This window comes from Gekko japonicus, unplaced genomic scaffold (genome assembly GCF_001447785.1).
Source record: "Gekko japonicus isolate JY-2015 unplaced genomic scaffold, Gekko_japonicus_V1.1 scaffold824, whole genome shotgun sequence".
Classification (NCBI taxonomy): Eukaryota; Metazoa; Chordata; class Lepidosauria; order Squamata; family Gekkonidae; genus Gekko; species Gekko japonicus.
This window is the reverse complement of record NW_015171528.1, coordinates 262,582-285,190: the sequence shown is the minus strand read 5'-3', so window position 1 is coordinate 285,190 and position 22,609 is coordinate 262,582. Positions and strand designations below refer to the sequence as shown.

The 22,609-nt window shown below is 43.3% G+C and overlaps 1 protein-coding gene across 1 annotated transcript in view; it reads right to left on the bottom strand.

The window, feature by feature from the left end:
• Positions 1-22,609, bottom strand: part of LOC107117406 (F-box/WD repeat-containing protein 10-like) — a 44,623-nt gene that overhangs the window by 18,155 nt on the left and 3,859 nt on the right. The window contains 8 exon segments of the mRNA XM_015419518.1: positions 862-1,004; positions 3,549-3,697; positions 6,522-6,643; positions 11,974-12,177; positions 13,870-13,979; positions 15,055-15,177; positions 16,093-16,220; positions 16,306-16,500. Of these exon segments, the coding sequence (XP_015275004.1) occupies positions 862-1,004; positions 3,549-3,697; positions 6,522-6,643; positions 11,974-12,177; positions 13,870-13,979; positions 15,055-15,177; positions 16,093-16,220; positions 16,306-16,500 (1,174 nt within the window).

The window sequence follows — 22,609 nt, the reverse complement described above, 5'->3', positions numbered from 1 at the left end:
TTGTTTCATATATATAATATTGAAAAGAAAGTAGTTCATATTTTTATCAGTCTCAACACTTACTAGCCCTTCCTTGCTACCAGCTACCTCACCTCTACCCCCAAAAAAACATACTATGAGAACAATGGCTAAGTTCTAATAGGGTTGCCAAGTCTGGCAAACTCACCGGCGGGGGAGGCTCCTCCGGCTCTGGGAGCCGGCTCTGGATGCGTGCGCGCGCGCGCCGCCAGCACATCAACGGAAGTGACGTGCAACGTCACTCACATTGGGGGTGTGGCCCAGATTGACGAAGGGAAAACCATATGGTTTCCCCCTGATGATCTGGGCCACGCCCCCAACGTGAGCGATGTGGCTGCGTCACCTCCAGTGACGCAGCCTTGGGGGGCAGAGTTCCCCCCGGGGCCCGATTCCGCCGCGGCAGAAATCAGGCCTTCAAAGCGGGGTTTCCCCGCCCCCCGCCCACACTTGGCAGCCCTAAGTTCTAATGAAGTGGTAAATCTGCTCAACTATATTACTTTAAAGAACTTTTGAAAGTGAGGCAGTCCATATTTTAACTTGCAGGGATACAAAATTGATCTGTTCTACAATAAGAACATCAAATCTTTTAAGATGTATGGCTCTATATTTTTACTGTATTGGAGTTGGCAGATTAAAAGGGGAGAGATACATCTTGAATGGTACAAAAACAGAAAACACGCTTATGCTGAGTGGAAGGGATTTAAGTTTTCAAATTGGTGATTGTTCTTTGTAGACAGTATCTTGAATGCATTACGACATCAATATATATTACTGATTAAGAACATTAGAAGACACTGAGGAAATTATTATCTATAGGCCTTACAGTTCAATAAAAATACCTACATGGGGTGTCGGAAGGCCATCAGACATCTTTTGTGTTTTCCTACCATGCTCCATCCCAGGACATAGCCATCATTACTTCCAGTCACAAGATGCCAGCTATCAAATGACAGACACCTCACAGGGCCTAGGTGTCCTTCTAAAGTCTGGGTGGGGGGGAAGAAATGGTCATTTCGTTTGCTGTTTAGGTGCTTCCAGACACCACAGTATTAAGCTAGGTTGCACACTTCATCATTGTGGTTAAAATTTCAAAAATAAAGGATGCTATGATGTCTAAAATAAGGACTATATTAGGTAGAAGTGCCCTGCTTGCAGATCTTCTGCAGGCATCTGGTTGGCCACTGTGTGAAACAGAATACTGTACTAGATGGACCATTGATCTTATCAATCAGGACTGTTTTTATGTTACATATAAAATATGGAGACAACAGTCAGTTCTGCATTTTTCAGCATCTCAGAGGTCAGGAATTAGGGACAGAGCAAGTACACGTCACTATAACAATCCAAGAACATAACAGCTTGGTCCAGTTGTGACCTTTTCAAGAGAATGTCTCAGCAGCCAGTCAATGCAGCTTGGAATCAACAAATTCACACCTTAATATCTCCTTCTCATTCTACTGCTTTTCATTTGTGTTCTCCTCAGAGTCGTTGTCTATCTAATCTAATCTAAACTAGACATAAGAACAAGATTTGCTGAAAAATAATCAGCATGGTTTTTACAAAGAGGAGTTTTGCCTCACCAGAATTCTTGGAAAGTATCATCAACACTGTAGATAGAGGTGATTAAGTTGACATTATATATGGATTAAAAAACTTTTGACAAAGTCTCTCCCCAAAGATTCCAATAAACAAAACTTGAGGCCAGTTCTCATTTTTAGCTGTTAACAAATGATCAGTTGACTACTGGAATTTTGTGGGTTCCCTTCCACTGACTATCCCTACAGTCAGCAAATGCTGAAAAAGTTTGATGCTCTCCCTAACTTCTTTCTTTCAACAAGGGGAGATCCCAATCATCTTCAGTAAGAGCAGTTCTTTGCCACAAGGAAGGAGGAAAAGTTGCACAGGCTCTTGTTTTCTCCAACCTTCCCTGTTGCTCTGGTCCAGCAAAGCAATTCTTATGCAAGTGTGCCAAATTTTCCTCACACAAGTCAAAGTTTGCAAGGCGACTATTAGGCCTTTACCAATGGCTTTGATTTTGTTCAGTGCAAATGCTCCAACAAATCCTGCCCCCAATGGACTTCTGGGAACAACCTGGGGATCTTTGGGGGAGGCAAAATTGACCAAAAAGACCCCTTATTTCTGCTGGTTTTCCCCCCAACGATCTGGGCCACGCCCCCAACGTGCTCTACGTTCTGCGTCACCTCTGGTGACGCAGCTGCAGGGGGCGGGGGGCCGGGCTTCCAAAGCGGGGGTTTCCCCACCCCCTGCCCCCACTTGGCAGCCCTACGGCAGGGGGATAGAAGTGCAAGAGCCCCTGTAAGAACCTCTTCAACATTGGATGTGAAAAGATAGAGAAACCATCTACTCTATTGTAGAATGCAGAAATGGCTGCCAAATAGACTTTAATAGAAGATTGGCAATGGCCCTGATCAGCGAGCGAAAGTAGGAAGTCCAGGATTTTGTCAAGACCCACGGATGTCGGTGAAGTGGTCGAAGTTTGTGAGGACACAAAACGAACCCACTTCCTCTGGTAGGAATGATGAGTAGATGCCTTTCTTGCATTCAACAGAACCTCCGAGACTCTAGCAGAGAAGGTCATCGGCCTATTCTCCAGGCTGTCAGCTTCAGGTTTTCCACTCCCAGGTAGAGCAGCATCCCACCCTCTGCCAGAAGCAGATCTGGTGTGTTGGGGAAATGGTAGTGCCATCCCCTGGAGAGGCTGAGAAGGATGGTGAAACACGGTTGCCTGGGCCACCATGGGGCCACTAAAATGCAATTCGGTGTGACCCCGACCAGCTTCTGAACCACTCTTAGCAGGAGGGGGGGGAGAGGGAAACATGTAGAGCAGTGTCTGTCCCCAGGGGTACAGGATGCCAATCTCCCAAGGAGAGAGGGTCCGCTCCCCCTTGACTACAGAAGAACGAAGAAACTGAAAGAACAAAGAGAAAAGAGACGAATCCTGACGTGAGGAAGAGATGAAGATCACCGACCGACAGAGTAGCTGCTAACAGCGCGACAGTCAGAGAAGAACTGGCGGGATGTCCGCGCTCCACCCTCCTGGGCATGCGCAGTTGGGGTTCCCATGCAGACTCAGGGTGGAGGCACGAAAAATCCTGTTGTGAGCTTTGTACAACACCGATCAGATCAGCGCAGGCACACTGGATCCCATAGGTGTGATGCACAGAGACCACGAAGAAGATTATGTACTTTTCCAGGAATCATAATGGAAGACTTTAAGGATTTGATTAAGCATAATTAGAAATTATAAAATTAAAAAAGACTGGAAGCAAAGGTTTAAGATGAAAATTGTTTTGTAACAGCTACTATATAAGCCTGATGGAAACCTTTTCCCATATGTCTTATCCCATTCCCCTTGTCCTCCTCTTCCTAAATGGCCTATATATCAGGGAAAATATATATTTTAAAAAGTATTCCTAAAAAGCTTATATGCTACTATCAAGAGGATAATGGTATTGTACTGAATGGGGGCTTCCCCCACCAAAACTGACACAGTTACATAAAAGCCATACCTTGATCAGTATGCATGTTTCAACATGCCATACTTTCACCAGGCCTCTGTCACAGGAACTCACAACATGAATGTCATTCATTTTAGCAGCCCAAACAATACCTTTGTGCCTGAAGGTCCTAAGGCATTTCCCAGTATCTATATCCCACACTGTTGAAAAGAGATGAACATACAAAAATAAAACCTTGATGTTACTTAATCACAGGTTCTCACATCAGAAAAGGTTGAACTGCATATTCAAAAGGCAGAGTTTTAGTTGTTTGCAGCTGATTCTAATCTCATTCTTTTGCAGTTGCAACACGTTCTTGATCTATTCTTAACTGGCTAAAGGATCTGGGGGGGGGGGTATATAACTATCTAAATGACAGAAATCCTTTAATGGGTCTGCCCTTATAACCACTCAGCAACTACAGTTGGAACAGAATGCTGCAGCCAGGCTACTCTCAGAATCTGCATATCACTCCATTTCTATAGATATTCCATTGGTTATCATCAGTTACTGGGTTCAATTCAAGGTGCTTACTATTACCTACAAAGGCCTTAAAAGCATTGAACCGACATACCTGCAGGACTGCCTCTTCTGTTATGTGTCATTATGACAGCATAATCAGCAGCTCCCCATTCATGCACATTCTGCATGATGTCTCCAGTACTGTGGAATGGACTGACTGAAGTGATTAGGAAGGCCCCCATACTTCTAACATTTTGCAAAATGTACAAAACAGAATTGTGAAAGGAGCAAAGCTGCAGTGTAATGGTTCCTCTCAGGTGGTGACTTTATTAAGCATAAAGTCTTTTCTACACTGATTGTCTTGTGTCACAGAATTAGGGCTGGATTGAGCCTCAGTCCTCTGCTAAACCTCTGGTACACCTATAATACTTGAATTTCTGTAGCAATTAGCCTCTATAGTTGAATCTGTGGTTCTGTTTCCCAGGAGGCTTCAGGACTCTGCTAAGTGTACTGGTACTGATAGCCCTGTACATGACTTTGCCTCACATGACTTTTGTCTTCTCGGAATGTTTATACTTACCAGAAGTCAGGAGTCACTATCAAATACAGATAGAGTATCTGAACCTAGCTTCCTGGGACACTCTTAGTTAGCCTTGACTCTCTGAGTCAACCTAGCTTAACCCATCTTTCCTTGACTTTCCTGACCCCAGAGGTAGGAAGAAAGGGCTGAATTTGTTGTATATGTCAGATATATGCCAAATGCTCATCACAGACTTGACTCACAGTTACATTAGCCCCTATGGCTGGAAAACTGTGCTTAATGTCTGAATTTAGTTTTGCTCCTTGTTTTTCGGACCACCCACCCTTATGTTATGGGTCTTGACAGAGCAACTAAGGATATCCTTTATAGAATTACAAGTGCACTGTTTATATATTGGGGTTGTGTTGAAATATTCTATGTTGAAAATTGAAATGCTGCAAAAATGTTTTTTGACAATAGTGTGTAATGGAATAAACTGAGTTTTGGTTTAGAGCAAATCTCTCTCTCTCTCTCTCTCTCTCTCTCTCTCTCTCTCTCTCTCTCTGCAATTGGGAAGCCAGCTTCTCTCCCTCTCAAAATGAACACAGTGGGAATGGGAGTGCATAAAACAGCAGCTGCACTCCTCATTTCCGCAATAGCTTGTTGCCTTAAACAGATATGTTTGTATGCATTGTTCGTCCCCACCACTCCATTCTACAACTGCAGCCCATCTGCATTTTTTATCTTAATGGGACTCTTTGCTGTTAGATTCAAACATTATTTAATCTTGTAATCTACTTACTACTACTACTACTACTAATAATAATAATAATAATAGTCTGGAGATCTAGACAAATTTTCTGAGGTGAAATTATCCCTTTTTTCTGATTCATATTTTATTTTTTTTACAGTTTTCAATACAAATATTGCACTGTAATTTCATACAGTAAAATACAAATTGTCAGCAAAATCAAGTATAGTAACATATTTAAACATAACTGAAACAAAGAATTTTATGGAAATCAAAACTCTACATCTTTACCCTAATATGAGTCAAAAGCCGAGGTCAACAACCATTTGAGGAATTATCCCTTTTTCATAATATAATAGGTAAAAGGATAGGTGTAAAAATACACATAATTTTTCAGCTGCAGAATTACCTGATTAAAATAATTGATAAATTGACAAAGCTTATTGGCATTTCCCCAGTCCTTTGGCAGAGATACAGCCTTTACAAATAGGTCAGTCCTTACATAGAGTAATAAATGACTGTACCTTTGCAGTGTTCAGAAATTAGTGGGAGAACATTTCAATCCCTCTGGACACCCTGTTTCTGACCTGAAATTCACAATTGTTCAACAGAAGAACTGCAAAAAAAGGCTTCACTGTGAAACTGCTGAATTAGGATTCCTTATGAAGTTTCACATTCTCTCCTCCCAAACCACCACCACATCATTCACCCCTTGAAGAGGGACTTGTGATTTTCACCCATTAATTAGATTATTATTCTTGATTTGAGATGAATGTTACATAGTAGGGCTGCCAAGTGGGGGCGGGTGGCGAGTAAACCCCCGCTTTGGAGGCCCAATTTCCACTGCCGCGGAATCGGGCCCTGAGGGGAATTCCGCCCCCGAAGTGCAGCATGGCTGCGTGGACCACGCCCTCAACGTGATCGATGTCGCGCGTCACTTCCGGTGACGTGCTGGCGGCGCGTGCGCACACAGATCCAGGGACGGCTCCCGAAGCCCGGCAAGGCTCCCCCGCTGGTAAGTACTTTACACTTGGCAACCCTGTTACATAGCTACTTTTCACTCTGTACTTCTGCTTGGTCCTTTTACCCTGCTATTTGTTTTTTATACCACTGCATATGAAGAAGTGAGCTCTAGCCCATAGAAGTTTCTGCTGGAATAAAATCATGTTGGTCTTTAAAGGTGCAATGCAAGTCCTGATCATTTTCCTGCAACATATTAGTACCCTTCTAGAAGTAGACTTTACTTGCTTACTTTTTGCAGTGTAGTCTTTTGCTCCAGAAACAAATTTGTTCTTGTGCAAATCCAAGCAAATGATGGTCCCTGTGTGACCATTAAAAATTTTCACACATGCTCCAGTGTTGATATTCCACATCCTAAAGAGCACAGAGTGAGAACAAACAAAAACAGCCTGTAAGTTAATAAGTTATTTACTATTGACATCTAGGGATGCTGACGGATACATCAGGATTTCACTAGTCATTGATTCATATCAAGCATACTTCAGAGTAATGGTGTTTATTGTTAAGCTGTAAATGGATTGAGCAACTCAGATACCTTCTCCTATACAAGTTGGCCTGAGTATTAAAATATGCTTGTCCGTGCTGCGCATGTTCACATTCACTGAGGTAGGGCAGCTGGCCCTTATGGGCAAGATCTTTTATCCTGTGGCATTTTGGTTCATCATCATCTCTTCCATTGTCTGCCTGGTAACTTTTCTGTTATGCTTAGTCACCAGATTTAAAAATTCTCATTCACCCATGTTTAATTTTTTGAAGTGAGGTGCCCCAAGGCTTTGATTTCACAGTTCTAATTTTATTGACTTTTCCCCTTACATTATCTATTGTTAACCATACTCAGTCCCCCTTTTCAGGAATTATAGAGAATCTCCCGTTATGGCTGCCGGTTAGCACGCAAGAAATAAAAGCTCATATAACAAGCCTAAAAAATAGAAAGGCCCCTGGATTAGATGGAATACCCCCTAAAGTGCTAAAAGAGAATGTAGACATTGATCAAACTGGCTGAATTCCAAAGCAGTGGGGGATTGCTATAAATTGTCCCTGTTTTTAAGAAGGGCAACAAAAATGATCCAGCAAACTACAGGCCCATAAGCCTTTTAAATATCATTAGTAAAATATATACAAGGCACCTTCTAGATCAATTAGAATTATGGATGGAACAGGAAGAAATTATCCCACTAGAACAAGCAGGTTTTAGAATAGGAAGGTCGATTCAGAGCACTGTTTGGTGCTGCAACAGCTAATTGAACAATATTCTGGAAAAGGCCCAACCTCTCTATATGCAGTCTTCATTGACTTGAAGGCAGCTTTTGATTCCATCTCCAGACAAAGATTGTGGCAAAAACTTTAGTGCTCCAGCAAAAGACTGTTATATCTTGTTCGTGCCCTTCATGAGTCATTTCTAAGAGTGAGATGCAACTCGCAGGGCCTACTTACTGAACCAATAAAAACCGTCAAGGGAGTCAGGCAGGGCTGCCTTTTGGCTCCCACGTTATTTAACTATTATATCAGTGATATTGTCAGGTCCTGTAGTAACCACTCAGTACACAATAGTCCTTTAGCAGGTTTATTGGTAAAGTATGGCTTCTGGTCAGGTGAATGCCTTTGCCAGAACTGGTGGGTAAAAGCATTGGGACAGATTGGAGGGTATGGGGTCCACCCCTCATGCACACGTCACAAGCACCCACTAAGGCAACTACAGGTCATGAGAGAATATACGACCTAACTAGCGATATCTCTTAGTGTGTCTCCCAAGGCCACTGCTCCAGCTGAGGCCTGTGAACTCTAGGGGGGCTGCTTAGGAACAATACAAGAGGCGCCTTAGCTATAACTCCTTTCACACATTCACACACTCCCCACCTCTCAGGAATGTCAGGGAGGACTGGCTGCTTAAGGGCTGCGCAAAAGCAATTTGCCAAGCGGGTATACAAAAGCGGGAGTTGGCAACAGCAATAAGTGGCATCTATACACAGTCATTACACATGGGCACAAACAAGATCCATTCAGCAGTCCGATTCTGACAGATATGGTGAAACATATGACTGATATTAAATTCCACCCGCCGAAGCTCGCTTCCCATCACCTCTCAATACTGCTATATGCAGATGATGCAGCCCTGTTATCTAGGACTCTGCTTGGACTCCGTAAGGCACTAGACAATTTTGTAACATATTGTGACAAGGAACATCTGGTGATAAATTTTGATAAAACAAAAGTGATGGCATTTGGCAGACAACCTAAGAAGCATTCCTGGTCCATGAAAGGGAATAAAATCGAACAAGTAAACAAATTAATTTATCTAGGGGTGGCTATTCAGTAAATTCAGCAGATTGCAACATGATGGTGGAGAGAGCCGAGAAAGCTGTGCATGCTATTTTGAGATTTTTTCGATCCAAGGTGGGTTTATATGTCCTGACAGCATTGAAGCTGTTCCAACTCAAAGTCTTAGCGCAGCTCCTTTATGGCATTCTGCTGTCAACTTACATGCGCTCAAGAAGGTCTAGTCTAAATTTCTCTGTAATATTTTACAGGTACCCCCTGATGTGCCAAATGCCCTTCTATGTCTTGAAAAGGGTCAAATGATAATAGAAACTAAAATACTGTTAGTTTCCGCATATCAGTGGCTTAAGATCTATACAACTCCAAAAGGCCTTTTCCCACTAATAATTCAAGATTCTCACCACCCAAGGTGGATGTGAATGGTCAAGATCAATCTAGAAAGAATAGGAGTCTCTCCTGAGAATCTTTTGGCACAGAGGAGTGCCCAGACGAAAAGTACCATCAAACAAAGGGTGCGTGATATAGAGCGACAGCGAGATTTAATAAAAACCTCTTTTTTCTTGGCCCCCAGAGAGTCTAGATACGTTATGAATATGGCCAGATACTTTACGTATTTGGATGTGCCATCTCATAGAAAAACTCTTACTTTGGCTTGTTGTGCAGTTATCCAAACAAAATATAGGAAGATCCCATATGAAGATAGATGTTGCCCTTGTTCTATTGAAGAAGAGGAATCGATGGTTCATATGTTCTTTAGGTGCCCGTTCCATCAAGTTCATAGGGATAAGTTTATTTCCCCTTTTTTAGACAGACCATTGGTAGATGCAGATGAGACCTGCCTGGAGAGACTTTTAGTTAATGAAAAGCCAATTATCTCCAGACAAATAGCCAAATTCTGCTTCTACTTGGTAAAATTTCACAACAAGAAGTATGGTTATGAATAGTTTTTATTTGTAGGACTTGTAATCATTTTACATATATTAGACATTTTAGATATATCTTAAGGGTTTTTTAAGGACTATTATAGTTCATAAATATTTTAAGGTTTTTATGACTAAACATATTTTGTCCTGGAATGAATCTCTTTGTATAATATTGTATTCTTGTATAATATTGTATTCATATCTACTGTTATGTGTTACTCAAGTTTTTATCAAGATGGGTAGCCGTGTCTGTCTTTAAGTTTTTAGTCTTTAGTAGAAAAGTAGTCTTTAGTAGAAAAGTAGTCTTTAGTAGAAAAGTAGTCTTTAAGGTGTACCACTTCAGTGGGACGGTAACAGCGTTCCGTGCGCCTTGGTGTTTAGTCATGCCGGCCACATGACCACGGAAATGTCTTTGGACAGCGCTGGCTCTTCGACTTTGAAACGGAGATGAGCACCGCAACCCTAGAGTCTGATTCGACTGGCTTTCGAGCAAGGGAACCTTTACCTTTAAGGTGCTACTGGACTCTTACTCAAGTTTTTATATTACCAGTTTTTCTGCCATACGTTAGAAAGTCTAGTCACTGCTGATTTTGTTTTCTTGCATTGATTTTATTTTTGTATTTTTATTGACAGAATTGTTTTTATATAATGTGTTTTATTTTGCACTGTACTTCAAGAGCCTTGGCTTCAAGAGGTGATATCAAATAGTTTAGATAAATAATATAAATATATCTGCCTAAATTGTATAGTCAGCTTTGGTGCCACTATTTCCCTTTTCTGTTACATAGCATTTGGAAATGAGATTTTGTGGGGATATAATGTGACAAAGAGATACCTTAAAATATCAAGGCTAAAATAGGCTATGTAGGAATGGGCATGAACTGGCTGATGAACTCAAGTTCATTAAGAATTTTGGTCTGTTCGTGAAATAATGTTAATGAGCTGAAGAACCACCGTGAACTTTTACAAATTTTGGTGAAGTGTGTGGCTCTTTGCAAAAACTAGCTGTTGGGTTTAAATGGCTGGGATCAAGCAATTTTAAACGCAAGAGGGCAATTGTTGAAAATGTGAGTCTAAGTACAAGCGAAAACACCAAAAAATAGCATGCCCCCTGAAAGAAAATGGGGGGGGGACACAGACAACTGCCTGTCAGGTGTAGGAGGTGGGGGGAGTGTGTTGGAAGCCATCAGAGAGGCTGGGCCAGCAGCTTTGCTTCACCTCACAGGTGGTTGTTGGCCACTCCTGATTTCCTCCCTCCTGTTAAGAACTGTTTACAAGCGATTTCCTCAACTGTCATTAGCTCTCTGCAGTCCTCTGTAACTGTTTTTTTTTAACGTCAGAACACTGTGCTCTGCAGCTGACCAATCAGAGAGTGGGGGGGTGCAGGGAGGCAGCTGTCTGGCAGCCGCATAGGAATCAATTTGGGAGCACATTTTACCTCTTTTGACCCACATAGGGGTCGAATTTCTAAAGATCCCTTCTTAGTGAGCACCTACGCCATGGTAGGAGCGCTCTCCCTGAAAATGGTGTCACTAGGTCCATCAGTTTGGCCTGGGTGTTGATTTTATGGTGAGGGGACTTTCTTTTATATAGATAGATGTAAATAATACATAGGACTTTGGTCTCACCTTCGGTGTTAGGGCGAAGTGCTCCCTCAGTGATGCTAAGTACCCTCTCTGTGTGCTCTCCTCAGCACCCTTACTTGCTGAATTATGGGGTGTCCTGGCTGGGGTTTATGTAATGCTAGAAAGGGCTGCAATTGGGGGAGCACTGAGCCATTTTTGTTTTATGGGTGCCTATGGGCTATGTCATGGGTTTTGATGTCATAGCTTTCCACTGGTTTTCAGGGTTTTCCCCAGACTAACGCAGCTTAGCAAGCCACTTAACGCCTGCCATGCCCTTGGGTATGCTCCCTTACCTGATGATACCCCAGCTTACTCCAACATCACTCTCTGGTGTTGCCACACCTGTGTCTGCCTGGAGTGCAGCAGTGCTGAGATCCTCCACTAGCACATCTTGAAGATATGCCAACAAATCTCTGAGGCACACCTGTGCAGGGCTTGGTCAGCAACCTGTGCGCTTTTGCCCCCCCCTCCTCAGGATTGCCCTCAAAATCATTTCCCAAACCTTTTAGTAAAATGGGATCTACCCATAGAATTTGTCTTAGTCGAAGGTTAAAAATCCAGGTCTCGCTCCAGGGGCAGAAATGAAGTTTGTAGTGCCACATTGTTCCCAAGGCACTCAACCAACACTCTCATTTTCTGCCGGTGTGTTTCTACTCACCACTTAAATGCACATGCTAAATAATCCACCCTCAGTACTTTCATAGTCAAGGGACAGAATACAAATAAAGTTTACGCTAACATACCACAAAAACCAAGCACAAAAGTTGCATTGAATTCAGTGAGATCTGTTTTTCTAATGGATAATTTCCAGGGTATTTACATGCACTGGAAGGACATTTGTAGCACCAGCACAGCTTACCTGATACTGAGATCATAGCTGCCACTTAGAAGGAGCCCTTTCTCTTCATTGAAGTATATGGCATGGATCCTACCAGCATGGCCAAAAAGGACAGGATGAACTTCCTTCACCTCATTCACATCCAGAAAATGAATTTTGCGGTCCACAGAACCAAAGGCCACCAGCTTCCCACCACTGTAGTGGATCACCCTACCTGGATCCTCACTGAGAGAAGAAGCAGAGGCTTCATTGGGGGAGAAAGGCAGGATATAAATAAAGTAAATAAATAAAATAATGAATGTGGATCAAAACAACCCCATTTTTTATTTTGATTTGTTTCCTAACACAAAAAGTTACTTTTGAAAGTGTTTGCTTTAGTTCTTATTTTATGTTGCAAAGAGCACAATCTGACAATGGGACCCACCTGGATTTGCCGGTATGACTCACCTCAGATGAGGCAAGGTCTACCTGGCCAGCAGTCACAGTGGCCCATCCAGGACAAAACAGGTAGGGTGAAGCTACAGACTTAAGTACTCAAGTTTGGCAGCCAGATGGAGCCTATCACGCTGTCAAGTCCCACCTGGGGGAGGGAGAAACCAGGAGGTGGCTGCAGCTGAGACAGAGCTCCAGGAGTCTCCCTGGTTGGGTGAAAGAGTGGCGGGGATGAGCCAGCCCTGGGAGGGGACTGGAAGGGTGGCCTATATGAGGAGGCTCTGAAATAGTAGGCCAGGGAGGAGGGAATATCCCTGCTCAGGCAGCTTGTGAGAGCAGCAAATACTGAAGAAGAAGAAGAAGAATCAGGTAGCACAGCACCCCCCTTCTCCTTTAATCACATACCTTGAAGATCCTGTGCTGCAGGGAAACTCATGGCAGAACAGGGGCCATGTGGTCTTGATGACAGGTAGCATCACATTCCCTCTTTTGCATCATTTTTTTTTGAAAACCTTTCAAAACTAACTCTTTATGTGCTGAAAAAATGCAAAACTAAAGTGCATTTTACTACCCACATGGAATTAGCTTTGAAGAGAGTTTTTGAATTATTTATTTATGTGTGTGTGTCTGTTTTCATATTGACGGGGACACTGTTATTTGGCTGCAATTGTATAGAAAACCAACAACAAATAATTTATTTTATTTTTATTTTATTTGTTGTATTTATAACCCGCCCTCCCCACAAGCGGGCTCAGGGCGGCTCACATTGCCTGGCACAGTGTGCCAAGATTCATATACAGTTAAAGCATTTAAAACTTAAAACATTTAACACTGTTAAAACATTTAAAACATTTAAACAATCGACGATTGCCGAATAAATAAATAAAATATATTTCATTTGTGGCTGTAGCTGAACAAAATTGTAATATATTTATAATGCTCAAAATAATTGACTCTTTTATTATATAAAATCTGGGGTCATTTCATAGAAAAAAGGTGCAGGAGCTCATTAGCATAACTTATTAGGATAACTTATTTGCATATGCCACACCCCCTGTCATCACTGGAAGTGTGTCAGAAGGCAACACCCACTACTCAGGCTCCACTGGATTGTTTTGGATTGCTAGCTATTGGGGGGACGTGGACGTGCAGATCTGTCCTCGCAGAGGAGGAAGAGCTTGTACCTGAAGGTGGGCCGGGGGGGGGCTCTGCAACTTACCTGGCTGCTTCTTGCTCCTCGTGGCCCGACTGAGGACTGCTGGGAGCAGGGGGCGGGGCTTGTTGCATGTGCCCACCCTCTGGGCTCCTTACTGCCGGAGCTCCGCTCCTGTGCGCTCCCGCAGGAAATGACCCCTGTATAAAATCCAATATCAGCTTCCTAAAATTGTCCCAAAGGAGAACCCAATGGAACCAGGGAATAACAACAGTCTTGAATGGAGGGAATTGGCTCATTCCTAGGAAAAACGTGTTCTGCCATATACATACCTTTCTATTAGAACACGTACATTGTAGCTGCTACAGAAGACATTCCGCTCTTACAGCGTGACATTATCCATTAGCTGGCCATGATAAGCTTTTTGCATGTATTCAGCCTCCTTAGAACCAAGGGAAGAACAATGGCAAGTGGTAATGAGAACAAGAATGCCACACACCGAACTACATGTCTTCCTACTTGAGCTGGCAAAAGGCTTCATCCACCCTAGGGTTCTCATGTGCCCACCAGAGGCAGAAGATCTCCTGCCCCCAGTGGGCCTGGCCTGCCAGCACTCCAGCAACTGATGGGAGAAAGAAAAACTTCCAGGAAAACCTGGAAGTGACTTCAGTCCTCTGTAGGGATTGCGGAAAACCATGCGGTTTACCACAGAGTTTCCAGATATTCCTAAAGAGGTGTGATGCCACTTCTGAGTTTGCTCTGGAAGTGATGTCACATCTTTGTTGATGGCTGCCTCCCACATCCCTCAGCCTCCCATATCCACAGCCAGTCTTCTGCTGGTTGCCAGGCCTGGCCTGGCAGCCCTAATTCTCCCACCTCAAAGGAACATAAGAACATAATGAGCCTTGCTGGATCAGACCAGTGGTCCATGTAGTCCAACATCTTGTTTCACCAGTTGCTCTGGAGGGCCAACAGACAGGCATAGAGGCCAAGGCCTTGCCCTGATGCTTCCCCCAGCATTGGTGTCCTTCCTTCCTTCCCTTCCCTTCATTTATACCCCACCTTTCTCCCCAGTGAGGACCCAGAGTAGAACTCTGAGGTTTGCTGCTGCTGAATTATGGAGATTCCATTTAATTGCCATGGCTAGTAGCCATGGAGGGTGGGAGGGCGGGGCTGCAGACTTATCCTCCGTAAATTTACCCTCCATGAATCATTCTAATCCCAAGTTTTCCTGAATGAAACCCACTCCAGCCAGCATGCGGTGTGTGCTGGGACACACCAGGTCAACATAACCAGAAAACAGCCTCTTCAAACTTGAGCTATTTCCCCTTTGTTATGGGAATGGAAGAAGCACCACTCGAAGCTGACACAGCTCCTCCTTTTCATGCTCAAGCCATGGATTTCATCTGGGAGTCATCCACAGAGACGTAGCCATTGATGACAGATAATCAAGCAGAGCCCAGGAATTTCCCACCACCTACTCAATTCCAGTATCATGCACAACAGCCACAATGCACCTGAGGTGGCAGCTTGTCCTTACGCCCTAGCGCTGGAATAATTTCACCAACTTGGTTTATCTGAGGAATGGCAACCTTGACCACTCTGGCATAGTTAGCAGTTGCTCCTTTAGGACATGATCCCTGCAACCGACAAAAGAGATTAGGGTGAGAGAGAGTGACAGGACCCAGGTGCCCCAGTGAACCTTGCGGTAGAGCAAGAATTCAAATTTGGGTCTCGCCAGTCCCACTTCAACACTCTGACCCATAGACACACTGACTCCACCTAAATTATGCCTCTGAACAATAGGCTCCTACATCAACTTAAATTTAAACCAGGGCTTTTTAGAAGCTGATGCAATTTGTTTTATTTACTTGCGTGGATGTGAGAAAAGGAGCTTTAATCAGGAAAACCTTGGAAGAGGAAGTATAATTATTTCCTCTTTCTTGCTATATGGATGAAAATTAAAAAACAAACAAACTTGTGCTCGCCTCGATTTGGGCTCCATATTATACCCTGCACTGCAGCTACTGCTGGAGTTCACTGTAGTCTGGCCTCCCCAGCCTCCAACAGTCTGCCTTTGGAAGAAGAAACAAGGATTCTTTTCCCTGACAGTGCAACCCACCCTGACATACATTACAACTGGTGCACAGCCTTAACAAAGGTTTGTGCTTCTGTACTTTCTGGCTTCTCCATGGGAGAATGGGATCATTCTAAGTGACTGCTAGGGGTCTTAGGTTATGCCATCTTATACCATCTGAAGCTTGAGATCTAACAAAATACAAAAAAAGCAGTTGAGGTATAGAGCATGTTTTGTGAAAAGGTGCGATTCCACTAAACTGCTCATGCTGCCCATGAAAGTTATGGCAGTCTCTTGGGAGTCACCTGTAAGTTGTTAGTTTCATGCATATGCAATTGGCATTAAATACCTTGTGATACACTGCTCATAAATTCATATAAATATCATGCACGTCTGTCCCAAGTGGCAAACATGGGGTAGGAGTTTCTCCAGCTGCTGTATGGTAACCAAGAAAATGGAGGAAAGGCCAGCACAGTACCTGAAAGAAGATAATCTCAGTCCGCAGAACACGATGGGCTGTAATGTCCTTCCTAATATCTTTGACCAGGAAGGCCCAGTGTGGACTCACATAGGAACATTGGGTAAGTGACCTTGGGTCTAGCATTCCTAGACAACCACAGGGAAAAACTGGTTAATCCATTGCAACAAAAGAGGAGCATTGGAGATCTGTGGGAGGAAAGGAGATCCTTACTCAAAATATGCTTGGACAGCTGGATAGGCAGGCAGCGAATGATGTCTATGCATATGATAACCTTCTGGGAAGAAGGAGGCCAATTGGAGACGTCCAATGTGGCCAACCAGTGGCTGACTTTATCCTCACTCTCAGGTTTATCTCCAGATGATAGATCGGAGTTGTTTGACCAAACCCTTTTCACACGTGGACTACCTACGGTCGGGAGAAGAAAGTCAGTAGATCATTAAGAAATGGCTATAAGAAGGGCTGAGCATTTGTTCCCAAATAGGAAGCAGCAGCCCCACAATAATCTAGATAGCAGGAAAGAGATCATTTTGATGAGTCTTTCCTTTGCCTCCTAACTTACATATCCCTTGATGAGCTTGTCAGAAGGTATGAGTTTCAGTTGTGTACTGTTTAAAGCTCTGTGAGCACACAACAAAAGAGTTTTTATCCCACCATCTCACCACATGTTCCTGTTCTTGTTGACACTCCTCTTCTCTACCATTACAGTGTCCTAGACATTCCACAAAATGCCTAGCAAAAGCAAAGAGTGTGGTAACCATGGACATGGACCCAGGATAGGCTTGCCATGAACTCACTGGGTAGCAATAGGCAAGGAATGAACAGTGGTGTACCAAGCCTATCTGGTGCCTGGGACAGATAATTTTTTAATCCTCATTTATTTATTTATTTTGCTGTCAAGTCACAGCTGACTTATTGTGACCCTGTAGGGTCTTGACAGCAAAAAACAAGTGAACAAAACCCCATCCATCACACCACTTGTGTGTTGAGCAGGCATTTTGGAGGGTTTCTGTTCTCCATTTTGAAGCCCAAGCGCTGAATATCCCAAACATAGAATCATAGAATCTACAAGGCCTTTTGAGTCTGCCTTTGTACTAACTTTTACTAAAATGACTCAAAGCATCACAAACTAGTGATCACAAGTTTCACCAGACTGGATTTTAAGAAACACACTACCCCCCCCCATGAAGGTGCCCCCATCCTCCATTGTTTCCAAACAACTAAAATCACACCAGAAAATCTCTTTAGTAGAAACTGAAGGGGGGGGCATTTTTGCAAGCCCAGCAAAACTTGTGCAATGTACAGAATACCCAGCAGTACCAGTGCAATCACTGGATGCCCAGCAGAACCCAGTGCCATCGTGGCAATGCCAGCTGATGTCAAGGACAGAATCACAGTCCAAATGCCATCCCTAATTGATTGAATGAACTACCATTATTGCAAGCACTTTAATTGTGTACTGTATGATTGTTTTGTTTTGTTTTTATATGTTTTATGTGACTTGGCCCATGGTGCCGCTAATTGTGAGCCGCACTGAGCTCGCTCGTGGGGAGGGTGGGATAGAAATCCAATAAATAAATAAATAAATAAATAATAATCGTATGGCATTGTGTGTGGTATAGCCAGGAGACCCACAGATTGTCTGGCAGCCTTATAATCTAACTCTTTTGTGGTGAGCTAGACTTATGGGGGAGGGGCTGAGAAAGCTCTGAGAGCTGTGTCTGACCAAGGTCACCCAGATGGCTTCATGTGGAGAAGTGCAGAATCGAACCTGGTTCTCCAGATTAGAGTCAGCTGCTCTTAACCAGTATACCACGATGGCTCGAGGGTGGTGGTGGTTGGAAGCCTAGCAGAATCAGTGCAATGTACAGTGCCTGGCAAACCCAGTGCCAGCTGATGTCAAACACAGAAACAAAGTCCGGGGGGGGGGTGGAAGCCCAGAAGAACCAGTCCAATGTACAGTGCCCAGCAAACCCAGTGCCATTTGGTGATCATATTAACAAAGGTTTGCTATGATACTACTCTTAAATACAGTCTGTCACCAAGCAGGATAGGAATGAGAAGGTCTTGAGACCAAGAAGTGAATTTAAGGGGGGGACACAGAAAAAATTAGGTGAAGGGAGACAGAAGTGAATGAGAAATGTGTGGAAAAGAAGGAGAGAAATTAAGAGAAGGAAAGGTTGTTTTATCTTGCTGCAACACCCTAACTACTGATTTGCAAGACCTTGGCTGAGCTGGGTGCAGGGAAGGGAAGAGAGAAAGGCTAGACTATTGGAGAAAATGAACTGCAGGCTGGCAATTACTGTAGTAGCTATCAGCATGCTGGCTTGGCTGTACCATCTGTTAAGCAAGTTCGCTTCAGTCTTGGAGAAAGCAAAGACTAGCTGATCCTAGAGTGGTTTTTGCTATGCTCAGACTTCTCTGCACTCCTAGTGGCTGCAGCCAGAACTGCATTTAAAAAATAAAAGGAAAGACACTTGGTTGGATGCAGAATGATGCTGGCTTCAAGGGCCTTCCTTCAAGGGTCTTTGTTTAGCTGCACCCAGGGTGGAGCGCAACTCCACCACCCCCGCCCCTTGGTACAACACTGGGAATGACCATGCTGCCTTGATTCTGCATGTGGAAATCAGGGCTTTCAATTACTTTATTAGTTTGTATTTTGTTATTTTTTATTAGCCTCAAATAAATAAATTAAAACAATGGTAAAATAAATTTTGGAGATATGGAGTGTATGGTGTAGTACAATCTCATCAGATCTTGCGAAGCTAAGCAGGACTGATACTTGGAAAGGAGACCACCAAGGAAGACTCTGCAGCAGAAGGCAATAGCAAACCCCCTCTTCTTCTCACTTGCCTTGAAAGCTGCTTGTTGATGTCACCATAAGTTGGTTACAATTTGATGGCACTTACATACATCAAATAAATGTTATTACCTTTTTAATTTACTTATTGCTGCTGTTTTATGTTGCTTTTATAATTTCTTTATCCTCTTATCTGCCATTTTAGCCACTATGAATGCTGCTATTTTTTTAAAAAAAGAGTATATATTTTTAGTGCTGATAATATTACTGTTTTGACATTTTAGTTTAGATCCAGTGACGCGTCAATGGAAGCTACCTTTCATACCTCTCTCTTTCCCAAGCAACTTCTGAGACCTCCAGAAGCTGATATGGAAGTTGTGAGATCAGTATGAACAAAAAGCTGGGCAGCCCAGAGTACTGTGGTGAAGAAGGGGAGCCAGGCAAAATGGTCTCCACTTTGGTTTTATGTTAGCAACATCTGTTTTACCAATGGAAGCTCTGTTGGTAGAAGAAGAAAATGGGGGCCATTTCCCCCTTTTTCACTTGCAGGCACTAGGCTCTGTAACTTTTTGTATACACAGGTCCTGATGCTTCCAATATCAGCTTGTTTTTTTTTTGGGGGGGGCTGTTGAAAGAAGGGGGGAGATAGGGCTGCCAAGTCCCAAGTGGGGGTGTGGTATTTCTCACACTGCCCAGTGTTGTGATGTCACTTCAGGGAAAACCCAGGAGTGACATAAGTCCTCTCTAGGAATCTTTGGAAACTCTATTGGCCAATTATGAGAGAGGTGTGACATCCAGGAAAACCTGGAAGTGACATCATGCCATTGCCCAACAGCCATGCCATTGCCCCCCATGTCCCTGCCCCACTGGGTTTCCCACTACACTTGCATTTCATTGCAACAACCCCATTTTTAATTGTCCCTGTGCCCCTGCATTCTTCAGGTTGCCAACATCTAGCTGTTCCCCCCTCTTAAGGTGGCCCACTTAAGATGGCCCAAGAGCCTCTTCCTTATCTATAGTGGCTCCCATCTTAAAGAATGGACTCCCTGAGGAGGTGCAGGATGCTGTCTTCAGACGTTTTTAGAAGGTGCTGTAAGGTAATTTTATTTGTGGGGGCTTTTAATTGGGTTTAAGCTGCAGGGATTTTCTTGTAGAGAGGGTTTGATGGGGCCTTATTGAATTTTGTATGTTTTTAATCTTGAAGTTGTAAATCACCTTAAGCCACAGGGGAAAGGTGGGGCAATACAAACAACAAACAAACAAAATATATGTTGCAAACTGCTTTGGCAGAGTGCAGAGCATCAACAATTTAGATAATGGCAATGATCTGACTTACAGAGTGACTGTACAATGATTAAGATTAAGAAATTTGCATTTTTGAAAGTGCCAGATGTAAACAAATACCCAATAGGCTGTTCTCCTCTGAAGAAAGAAAGTTTCCAAATGCTGAAGAACTACCAGCAGAGTGAGATGGAAGACAGTTCAGACCGTGGGGGCTAGATTTTTGCTGCTCTTGCACAGAAGGCTCTTCTTCTTTGGCTTTACCCTCATCTTGCAAAAGAGATATTGCAAACATGGGAAGAGAAAATAGTAAATAAAAGCACAGTAACATCCCCCCCCCCCAATTGCCATACATAGGAAGAAACTAAATAGTCTCATAGCAGGGAGGGGCTGTGGCTCAGTGGTAGAGCATCTGCTTGGCATGTAGAAGGTTCCAGGTTCAATCCCTGGTATCTTCAGTTAAAAGATGTGGCAGTAGCCATGTCTGATTCAGTATAAGGCAGATTCATGTGTTTATGAATTCTGCATTCACTCCCTTCTGAACAATCAGGATGTTTGAGTTTCATACATACATATCAGAATGAATTAATCTCAGCCCTGAACTTGCTGATCTAATGTCATGCGCATTATTGCTCCACAGTTGTGTTCTGTGACTTTTAGGAGGTTATTGCGCTCTGATATTTACAGTGCCTTAAAGCAGCTTCATCCTCAGAGGTAGGGCAGCTTATCATTCTGTGGAGGACATTCGAGAACTATAGTGATGAATTTATGTGTTCATGGTAGTCTCATATGTGCAGGTATAGTGTTTCACAGTTCCCTTATATACTCACTATTGCCCCCATAGTTTTACTGTTGATTCTTTCCAACTTGGTTTTTTTCTTGAACTTTTGTGCCTGAAGCTAGATCTACTCAGGAATTAATGGACTGAATAGAACGGTACTATTAAATCTTGAGGCTTGAAAATTATGCTGCTAAGAATATAACCTAAAATGGAATAATTCTATGTCTCTGCACCACAAAATTTATCTATCTTCAGGTTACATAAATCATAGAATGTTAGAGTTGGTAGGGACCTTGCAGGTCATCTAGTCCAACCCCCTGCACTCTGCAGGAGCATAGTCAAAAGATAGCCCTACATACCTACAACATACCCGAAAGATGGCCTCCGCTTGAAAACGTCCAGCGAAGTGGCATCCACTACCTCCCGAGGCAGACTGTTCCACTGCTCAACCACTCTTACAGTTAGGAAGTTTCTCCTGATATTTAGCCGGTAACGACTCCCTTGTAATTTCCACCCATTAGATCTAGTCTTTGCAATCCGGAGCAAGAGAGAATAGATCTGCTCCATCTTCTACATGACAGCCCTTCAAATACTTGAAGACTGCAATCATGTCCCCTCTAAGCCTTCTCTTTCCCAGGCTAAACATACCCAACTCTTTGCCTTTCCTCATAAGACTTGGATTCCAACCCTCTCATCATCCTGGTTGCCCTCTTCTGGACACGCACAAGCTTGTCAACATCCTTCCTTAAAATGTGGTGCCCAAAACTGGACACAGTACTCCAGGTGAGGCCTGACCATAGCAGAATAGAGCGGAACTACCACTTCCCGTGATCTGGACACAATGCTTCTGTTAATGCATCCTAAGATTGCATTTGCTTTCTTCGCAGTCACATCACACTGCAGGCTCATGTTTAGCTTGTGATCAACCAGAACACCTAGATCCTTTTCACATGTGTTGCTGTCAAGCCAAGTCCCTCCCATTCTATATCTGTGCCTTTGATTTTTTGTACCTAAGTGTAGGACTTTGCACTTCTCTCTATTGAAATTCATTTTATTTGTCTCAGCCCACTGTTCCAGCCTATCTAGAGCATTTTGAATCCTGACTCTGTCTTCTTCAGAATTAGCAATCCCACCTAGCTTCGTGTCATCTGCAAATTTGATAAGCATCCCCTCTATGTCTTCCTCCAGGTCATTTGTAAAAACATTGAACAACACCGGGCCGAGGACCAAGCCCTGCGGCACTCCCCTCAAGACTTCCCTCCACATAGACGCAGAGCCATTTACGAGCACTCGTTTGGTACGATTTTTCAACCAACCATGAATCCATCCAAAGGTTGCACCATCCAGCCCACACTTAACCAGCTTATCCTCAAGGATATCATGAGAAACTTTGTCGAATGCTTTACTGAAATCTAGATACACTATATCCACAGCATTGCCAGAGTCAACCATTTTGGTAACTCTGTCAAAAAAGGAGATAAGGTTGGTCTGGCATGACTTATTCTTGATAAACCCATGCTGGCTACTACCAATTAACTCATTCCGTTCAAGGTGCTCACAGACAGAGTGTTTAATAATCTGCTCTAGAATTTCCCAGGTATTGATGTCAAGCTGACAGGCCTGTAATTTCCCGGGTCTGTATTTTTTCCCTTCTT